The sequence below is a fragment of the Lonchura striata genome, chromosome 24 (genome assembly GCF_046129695.1).
Source record: "Lonchura striata isolate bLonStr1 chromosome 24, bLonStr1.mat, whole genome shotgun sequence".
Taxonomy (NCBI): domain Eukaryota; kingdom Metazoa; phylum Chordata; class Aves; order Passeriformes; family Estrildidae; genus Lonchura; species Lonchura striata.
In genome coordinates this window covers 2,508,877-2,518,693 of record NC_134626.1, presented here as the reverse complement: position 1 = coordinate 2,518,693, position 9,817 = coordinate 2,508,877, and the positions used below count along the sequence as shown (strand labels likewise).

Genomic DNA, 9,817 nt, shown 5'->3' with positions numbered 1-9,817 from the left:
TCTCTGCTTGGGAAACTGCTCGGGGAGTTGACCAGCTCCCCCAAAATAAAACAGCAGCCCCTCTTCCAGCAAACCTGGCTGGGAGCTGCCAGGTCCCGGTGCGCTTGGGTTGTGGAGTATTTGCTGCCATGCTGTGTTTGGGTCTCCCAAAAACTGCCTTGGAGGGGTTTGGCTTTGAGGCACCTCCAGCCACGAAGCCATTCAGGACTTCTTGAAAAAGCTCACTGAGAAATTCTCAGGTTTTCAGAGCCAGCTGCACTTTTCTGTCTCGTCCTGAGGTGGGGTGGACTCAACCCCAGTTCTGCCCTCTCAGAGGAACAGGAATTCTGCAGGCTCCCAGTTCCACCAGCAAATGCCAGGGAAGGGGGAAGGTCACAGAAGAATTCCTTGGGGGCATCGGAGGCATTTGAAAGGTTTCAGAAAAGCCTTGTAATTTTAACAATGAAAAATGCTTTAATTGGAAATTTTTTCCACCCTAGTTCATAATCAAGCCTGCAATGTTTTATTAGTTTCATATATTTTCAGCCTCAAGCTGGCCTGAATTTTTTAAACAACTCAGGATAAATAAGGCCAGTGAGTCTGGGTGTACAATTTCATGAACATTTTCCTGTTCAATTCTCAGAAAGGAAAAAAAAAACACAAGAAAAACCACCACGAAGTACAGCAGTGGTTCAGACCCCAGGAAAAGGACAGGATAAGGAGTAACAGGCAAGGAAAGAATGGAGAGAATTACAGAGGGAAGCTGGGAGCAGGAGGAAGAGCACAAACCCAGGGTCCAGAGCTCTCCTCCTGTGGAACTGCTGCTTGCTGCAGCTTTCTAGGGATGCTTCCTCCTTCCCCAGCAGCACTGCTGGCAGGAGCAACGTGCCTGTGCGTGGCTCTCAACAAATCCTGCACTTGGAGCTCCTGAGAGATGCAAATTCAGCCCTGTTTGTGGTCTGAGCTGCAATCACAGCACCAAGGGAGAAACTCAGCTGATCTTTGCCCCCTCCAGTGCCTGAACTCTCAAAGTTTCTTTTAGAGCCTGCAGAGAACAGAAAAAAGGCTGATGGAGAGGGGAGTCTTGAAGGAAAAACCTGCCTTGAAGTGGGGCTCCAGACCTCCAGCCAAGAGCTCTTCTCCAGTGAGGCAGCACTGGCTTGAAAGAAAAATATTGTTATCAACCCCAGAGCTGGAAGAACATTGAGTTTCAGTCATGGAACAGCTTTCAGTGCCTCTCCCAGAGCCAGCAGGACTCAGCAGTGCTGGAGGGAGATTTTACTTCATGCACTGCACATCCTCCTCTCCTCCTGCAGTTCAGCCCCAGCCTCAGGCAGGGCTTTGTCCTCCTGGGCAGCTCAGACCCAGCACTGGGCAGGTGAGATTGGCCCAAGCTCCAGGTGGAATCTGGCAGGACCTGAAACCCTCCAAGCACCACTCAGTGCATTATTTCTGTGGCACTCACTCACTGAAGGGGAGCAGAAGAACCCCAGTTTTAAGCAGAGATTGACTGGGGGCTCACACAAGCACAGCCTGGAGGACCAAGAATTTCCTTCATAATTGTACAAGTTTTTGTGAAATACATCTCAGCACAGCTAAGCGAGCGCACAGAGCTTTAGCAAAGTGCAATTTTAGGATCTCGCTGAATACTTCTCCATGCAGCCACTAAGGGTTAGCACAGCCAAGAAAACTCTTTTCCATGAGTCACAGAAGGATTCTGAATGGGAAGAGACCGTGCTGCACACAATCTGTTTTATCTTGTGCTGGCTGGATGGGAACCTTGGGCTGCAGATTCGATTCAAAACCTCTGGGACATTTTAGGATGCTGCTCCCCTGTCGGGTTATCCCTGGGAGGATCAGAAGGGTTTCTTGGAAAGCACTTTGCTTTCTCTCCCTACACGCACCGTGCCCATCCACACAGAAATCCAGCACACCCAACCCCACCAAACCCCTGGCTGCAGAGAGCTTCAGAACGCTTAAAGTTCAAGGCAAATATTTGCTGAGAAACCAGCTGAGCACTGAGGCCAAGACAAACCTCGGTTTTCAGGGCAACGAGAGTCAGCTGAGGAGAGGACTCAGGACTCCCAGCTGCAGCTGCTGGAGCTCAGGGAGCCTCAGGAATTCCTTGCTGGGATGAAATCCCTGCTCCTCCAGAGCCACCAGGGCACAGAAGCCTCGGTGACACTGCTGGAGATGCTCCCCACGCTCGGCAGGCAGCTGCTGCTGGGTTCTGCTGAGCTTTGGAGGTTCTGGAGCGTGGAGATTTGGTTTGGATCCTGGCAGGATCCCTCATCCCGGCTCCGTCTGGGCAGCAGGAACATTCCTGGCGCTGGTTCGTGTCTCAGAGCACTGGAACTCCTGACACTGAGGGAATCCACGTGCTGCAGGGGCAGAGGGGAGCAGGGCAGGCACAGACCTGAGCTTTGTCTCCCCTGGATCCTCCTTTCTAGGGAGCTTCGGAGGGATTTTCCAAGCACGTCGCCAGCTCAGCGTCAGCAGGGGAGGAATGGTGCACAAAACCCACCGAGGGCGAGGAGAGGCTGTGGAGAACATAGAGCAGGGGATGATGATGTGCACAGCAGGATGCATTCCCCTCGTTCCACCAGCTCAGCTCTGCTCTTTTCCCTCTGCTGCTGAAAGGTTTGGTTTGAAGCAGGGCTGTGCATAACACACAGCACATGGCTCCCTTCCCCAGGGCAGCCTTCAGCTCAAAAATACACTTTTTTTTTTCACCTCCATGGATTCTTTTTAGCGTTTCTCTCCTTTTCTTTGTTCTTTAAATGTTATTTTCAACACAATTTCCAGTAGCTCTGCCCCATTTCTCAGGACACTGGCACTGCTTCATCCCAGTCCCCAAAATAACACAAAAACCATCTGTGACAACAAATATTACAGCAAAACCTGTGCTGAGAGATGCTACACAGAGAGGAAGCATCAGTGCTGGGAGTGGGGATGTCTGACTGTCCCAAAGGAACCTCAGCTCTCATGAAATCTCTATTTATTCAGGGATAAGAGCCAATTATTCACCATTGGAACAAAGCACCCCCATCAGCTTCCCCCTGTGACGATTTGGGAATTCTGCACGGAGCTGGGGAAAGGAGAAGGACCCAAAATCTGATGGCTGAAGGCAGCAGGAGCAGGATTTGGTCTGCAGGGAACGTGACTGACCAGGGAGCAGCTCCCAGGCCCTTCCTTTAAAAAACAGATTTCACTCCTCAGCTCCCAACCTGGGGGGAGAAGAAAACCAAACCAACAACCCAACATCCCTGCGTGGTTCCTGTGGGAATGGCTCTGATAAATTGTGGTTTTTTCTGTGGGTCACAGGCTAAAAAAAAGGGGTTTGTGTGCTGGAAGAGCAGCTCCCCAGGCAGGGGGAGGACAGGAATGTTTGGGGCCTGAAGGGAATTGTCCCACTGCAGCCCCTCGTGATCAGCATCTGCTGATGTTCCTAGAAAAATCCACGCTCTGCTGAATGACAAATGAGCTGAAAACAGCTCCAGCTGGCACAGAAAAAGGAATATTTCGCTTAACTGCCAGCTTGAGCTGCTGCTCCCTCAAGTGCTGCGCTGGCCTGACCCAGCTCCTGACCTGAGAGCAGAAATCTGGGGATGAAAAGAGGGAAAAAGGTTTCCCAAACCACAGGTAACAAAGTGAATCCCCAGTGAACTAAGAACTGCTCCCCTGGGTGGGGATATTTTGGTCACTGCTCTCCGGTGGGATGTATTAAAAACTTATTTTCAATATTATAATTAATGTACTATAATATTAATATTACAATTAATATAATTTATTTAATACAATTATAATTAATTTACTAGAATTATAATTAATTTAATACACTTTAAAGATTATAATTAATTTAATAATCCATTTGTGGGTGGACCAATCCTCTTGAAATACTGAGGGCAGCCCAGATTAGTGGGAGATGAAGCCTCTCTTCATTCAGCACCCAAAGAAACCATTTGTAAAAAATTAAGTAGATGCTCCATGTTGTTTTTTTCCTGAATAAAAGGACAACCTTTGGGATAAGAGATGAGAACTACATGACAAATATTGAACATTTTGTCACCTCTGTCCCCTCTCTTCTGGTGCCAGCACAAATACAACACATGGGGAAATATTTGTCCTAATGAGAGGCTTGGGAATAAATTATTAAAAAAAAAAAAAGCTTAGCATTGGGCTGGGGTAATAAACAGTCTGCAAAATTATTCAGCAAAAAGTGGTTAATAAAAGCAGCTTTTACAGGATAAAGCTGGCTCAGATTTGTACTTTTGAGCACTTTGTTTTGCTGTCCCAGCAAAGATTTTGGGGAAATTTCTGGATTATTCCGAAGGGATTCCCACCAGCATGGATTTCTAGGAAATAATGAGAATCTGCATCTCTGATTTTTACACCAAAGCTGGTTCTGAAATTCAGCTTTAGGTTACTTGGGTGTTAAGTAGGAGCCAAACAAATAATTTAGGGGTTAAATCTGATCCACTTTCACAGATTAAAAAAAAAATTGAAACTGTAACAAACTCAAGTGAATATTCGGATAAATATTATCTCTAGAAGTCAAGAATTGGTGAAATAACTTTCTGAATACACCACAGGGTTATAAATAAGAAATATTCCCATAACCACCACCCATTCTACACACTCAACATTTCTTTAAAAGATTTTTCACCTCTTTGCTAACGAACAAAGGGAGTAGAGGAACACTGGAATTTTTGCTTTGTTTTGTTTGTTTAAATATTGCTTCCAATAGGTAACAAACAGGAGGTCTGGGCATCACCAGACCCCAAACAAACAGCCACACTTCCACCAAAATTTACTTTACAGAATGACTGAGTGGGTAATAATTCTTCACTCAGCTGAAAAACAATACAGCTACTGTTTGTACATTCATTTTTAATGCTCAGGAAAATATATATTTTTATTTTATTAAGTTTTGCTGCAAAACAAAAAACCAAAAATGAAATCCTTTTTTTATTTTTTTTCCCCTCCTCCTCCCCCTCGTATCTTAATTATTTACTATTTATTTTCTTTACACTTTGATTGAAGTATTTAACACCTGCCTTTGGCATTATGGATAGAAAGCTCAGGAGTCTCTGAACACATGGCTCTGCCAAAAAAAAAAATAAAATATGGAAGAAGAAGAAGAAGAAGAAGAAGAGTGTCACTTAGAGGTCAGAAATATTTGTTGTAACAGGTTTTCTCCAGTCAGTGTTCACTACTTTTTCTCTAAGGCACACGCTCTGTCTGCAGGACTCCTGACTCCAGCTCTGCTGCTGTGCTGAGCCCCAGGGTGCAGAGGGGACATCCCCTCCTGGGAGAGCTGATCCAGGGATCTCCTGGGGAGCTGGGAACTCTCCTGGAAGCCTCGGGACACCCCGGGATCTGCTCAGTGCTGGGACACCCCGGGATCTGTCCAGCTCTGGGACACCCCGGGATCTGCTCAGTGCTGGGACACCCCGGGATCTGTCAGTGCTGGGACACCCCAGGATCTCCTCAGTGCTGGGACACCCCGGGATCTGTCCAGCTCTGGGACACCCCGGGATCTCCTCAGTGCTGGGACACCCCAGGATCTCTCAGTGCTGGGACATCCAAGGATCTGCTCAGTGCTGGGACACCCCGGGATCTGTCCAGCTCTGGAACTCCCCAGGATCTGTCCAGCCCTGGAACACCCCAGGATCTGTCCAGCCCTGGAACACCCCAGGATCTGCTCAGCCCTGGAACACCCCAGGATCTGTCCAGCCCTGGAACACCCCAGGATCTGCTCAGCTCTGTTCTGGAACACCCCAGGATCTGTCCAGCCCTGGAACACCCCCGGATCCCTTCAGCCCAGCTCCGGAAGCGTGGTCAGTCCGGTGGTGGCGGTGGATGAGCAGCACAGACGAGGGAGTGGCTGTCCCTTCCCTGGGACACCCCAGAGGGGACTCCTCTTCCTCCTCCTCCTCCTCCTCCTCCCGTGGCACATCCCTGCAGCGCTTCCCTCGCCTCGCAGGGCCCGAGGAGCGCGGGAGGGCGGCGGGGCTCACACGAAGATGTGGATCCTCTCGCGGATGGCCTGGCGGCAGATGGGGCACACGGTCAGCGCCGTGCTGCAGTCTGGGCACGAGCCGTGCCCGCACTGGAACACCAGCTTGATCTGGTCGTCGATGCAGATGGGGCAGGTGATCCTCTCCTCCATCTGCCGGTAGCGGCTCTGCAGCTCCTCCATCAGCTTCCTCTGCTCCGTGCCCTCCGAGCTGGGGCTGCACTGCACCTCCGTGCTGTCTGCGGGCAGAGCTCAGCGTTAGCCAACTCTGACCAACGCCCGTCGCTCGGCTTTCCGGATTTTAAAACTTCAATAATAATGAAATGGTTATAAAAATGGTAATGCAATTAGAGTAATAAAGTTTAGAGTTAGGACAATTGTAAGACAATAAAAAGCAAAGAATTACGGACGTAAGGATGCTCTCGGACACTAAGTCACGGAAACCATGCCTTGTGAACAAAGGAATAACCCTTAAAACAATACACTAATGCATATTCATACATCCTTCATGGTTATGCATACATTCTATTTAAAACAACAACTCTGTCTGTTGTATGTCAGCTGTTTCCTTTCATCCCCACAGCGTCTCCGAGTCTGAGCAAGGCCTGAAGAAATTAGCTTCTTCTGATAAGAAATCCATAAATTCCTTTTCTTTGGAAGATTCAGGTGTTCCTGGAAGTGAGTATCCCATTCCTAAAAAAAAATACTCCCCACACATCCATAGTCTCTATTTCAACATTATCTTGGAACCTAAAACTATATTTAACACACTACTTTAGAGAATTAATACAGCATCACTTTCTAACATTACACATATAATATTCATTGTAATGTTTGTGAAAATCCGATCATAAAATATGCATTTTTCACATTAACTAATTAACCAATTAACCCCCCCTTTTGCCCCTCCCAGCAGCATCCCACTCACATGGCACTCAGCCTCAGCCAGGGATCAAATAAAAATCCTTCGGGTGATGCAGATTCTTTTTGACTTGCTCAGTGGTTTGTGTGTGTTTGGGATGGTTTGGTGGTTTGGGTTTCCTTTAAATCCTGCCTGAGATTCCTGCCTTGGTGCTCTGGAATATGCTGCTCACGTCAAATGCAAATATTCAGAGTTGGTTGTGATATTCTGCCCCACTAATCCAGGAATCCTTACAGGGCACTGCGTTCTCTCAGCCTCCTGGTCACATTTGGGACTCCAATTTCTGCCTAAGAAATGTCTAAGAAATGTGTGTGTGTCTTTCAGGACACACAGTCAAACAAGAAGAAACCACCTGAACACTTGTGTTGAGTTTACATAAATTAAGCAGTTTTCATTTATAGAAATGAAGAGTTTTACATAAATAAGAGTCATTTGGTTGACTATGTGAAATGAAAGAATCCCAAATCCCAATAACTGGAGTTTGGATAAATATTCTCAATGCAGCTCTCACTGCTCATCTTCTGCTCCTGAGTCATTGATTTACACTTCACTACAGCTGTCCCATTCCTAATTCTGGAATTAGCAGCACATCAGTGGTGCAAGAAGTGATTTCAAATCCAGTCCTTGGGAACAGAGTTTGTCAAAGGCAAGCACTGAAGACATCACTGCCAGGGAAATCCTGCTGGTATTTCAGAGACCTTGATTCTCCTCCTCCACTGGAAATTTGCCTGCAAGTGTCTTCTTTGGAATTCCCATCATTATTTTGCTGCCAGTCTGCAGCAGAGACAAATGCTCCTGTCCACTGACATGTCAAAAGCAGGATTTTTGGCATGATGGAGTTGCAAAGAGGAGTTCTGACTCTGCCAGCTGTGCATGTCCAATGCCATGGGACTGATTCCTGCTTTTTTTCCAGGCATCCAGTCACAAGGCTGGAGCCTGACTCCAAAAAAAAAGCCCACAGTGCTCAGTCACGAGCAGCAGGACGTTCAATTAAATCCTCACGTGCCCCGAGACTGATCCCAGCCCTCACAACCACTCTGGAAAAGGTTTCAGTGGCAACTTGCATCAATGCCATGGCAAAAACAAACCCTGCTGACACCACAGCTCATCCTGACACTGGGAACTGTGGACAGGAGACAAATCTGGGCAGAAAACCTTTACTGAAATACTCTGAGATTTCTGCATAGCTGGCTCATGCACAGACACTGATTTCTCATCCAGGGGAGAAGCAAGGCTTGTACAAGGTGTAATTTTCCCTTTCTCATGAATTTTCACTGTTAAACCACCCCATGTGAAATTTGACTGCTTTCAATACAAAAAATAAGCCAGGCCCAGGTAAAGCTCCCTTAAATGTCCTGTCCTGTCTATGCAGCTTGAACTTGGCTTAGGACATCTGAGCAGATCTATTAAAATGTACTTTTTTTTCCCCTCTCTAAAGGTGGATAATGCAACAGGCACACACACACACAAAAAGCCAAAATAAATGAACTCTTATTTCACTGAAAATCACTGGTGCCTGTGCAGGCCCCTCCCCACAGCCCTGACCAGGAGGACAGCCACGACATACCTTGTTTCAGCTTTTTGGTTATTGTCACTTGACATTTGATGCACTTCTTCATCCTCCTGGAGCATTCTGCCACAAGGAGAGATGACAATGAAACCCACAGCAGACTGATGAAGACCAGATTTGAACAACCTGAGGCCTCCCTGGGTGATGAAGGGATTGCTCCTGCACGGAATGAGGTCACTCCCTGCTTTCTGAGCTGTGCCCTACTCTTTTATTTCATTTTTCCCAGGTCAGCAGCAAACACAGCACCTTTAAATCCCCCCTGCTCTGTGCCCCTGCAGCTCTGGGGGAAGAGGATGAAGCTCTGAGCAAACTCCCTGTGCTCACTCACTCTGTGCCTTTGAGATGAACTTGCTGGCAAGTCTGACAGGCTGCCCTTCAATCAGCTGAAATCCTGAAGAGTGAAGAGTTAGGAAAGCCAGAGGAGAGGGAAATCCTTCTCAGGAGGTTTCTGGGGGATAAAGCACTGACAGCCACAACTGGCTTTCCCTCTGAATTACCCAGGCACCTCTAAGCCCAACAAAGCTGCCTGGAGCCCCAAGCAGCAGGTGGGCAGAACATTCTGTGTTTTCCAGAGATAACTTTGGCTGCCTGAAATGCTGAAATCATGCTGGGGTTGCTTCAGGACACAAACAGCACAAAAGCTCTGTGTCTGAGCAGGGCTGGATTTCTGACAGGGCAAAGAGGGAGGCTGGGAAGAAAACCATTAAAAAAAAAACCAAAACCAGTGTGGACTCACCTTCACACACAATACTGTGCTGGCATGGGAAGAAGTGGATGAGCAAGGCCAGCTCTGAGCACACCAGGCACTCTGTGGGCACTGCCACGCTGGAGACGCTGAGGTTGGTCATGGTGTTGGGCGTGGTGTGCACACGGCGAAGGCTGCAGGTGATGGTGGAGCTGTCAGAGGAAACCTGCTGATCCCTGCAAGCAGGAAATGTGAGAGATGGGAGCCACAAGCTCCTTCAGCACTGGGTAATGTCAGATTAAGCCTTTTCCTGACCCAGGGATGGGGTAACTGAGAGGTGCTTTAAAAACATCTTTCATTGTTCTATTTCTCAAAAGTATTTCATTTTTTTTTTTTGGTGATTTATCCTATAAAACTTGTTTCTAATTCAATTTTTCTTATCTCAAAATTTACATGCAGATATTTACATACATACAATGTGAACTCTCTGTTAAGTTTTAAGAATTTTCTGCAAATCCATTTCCCACGGGTAACACTGAGTTACCCCTGGGTTACCCCACAGAGCAGCACAGGCTCAGGTGGATAAACCTGGGAACCTTCCCTGCCCTGCTGGGACAAGCTCAGCTGGGATCCTGACTAGTT

The 9,817-nt window shown here is 47.4% G+C and overlaps 1 protein-coding gene across 4 annotated transcripts in view; it reads right to left on the bottom strand.

Moving 5' to 3' along the window:
- Positions 1-4,849: 4,849 nt before the first annotated feature.
- The window catches only part of MIB2 (MIB E3 ubiquitin protein ligase 2), a 50,327-nt gene continuing 45,359 nt past the window's right edge, over positions 4,850-9,817 (bottom strand). For 2 of the 4 annotated variants that reach the window (XM_021529854.2, XM_021529855.2), the window contains 3 exons: positions 9,227-9,411; positions 8,488-8,553; positions 4,850-6,237 (listed from right to left, as the gene is read on the bottom strand). In XM_021529854.2, coding sequence (XP_021385529.2) covers positions 5,996-6,237; positions 8,488-8,553; positions 9,227-9,411 — 493 coding nt within the window. In that variant the 3' untranslated portion in view covers positions 4,850-5,995. Of the gene's footprint in view, positions 6,238-6,342; positions 6,692-8,487; positions 8,554-9,226; positions 9,412-9,817 lie in introns of those variants that run through there. The other 2 variants (XM_021529857.3, XM_021529856.2) reach the window with 2 other exon arrangements.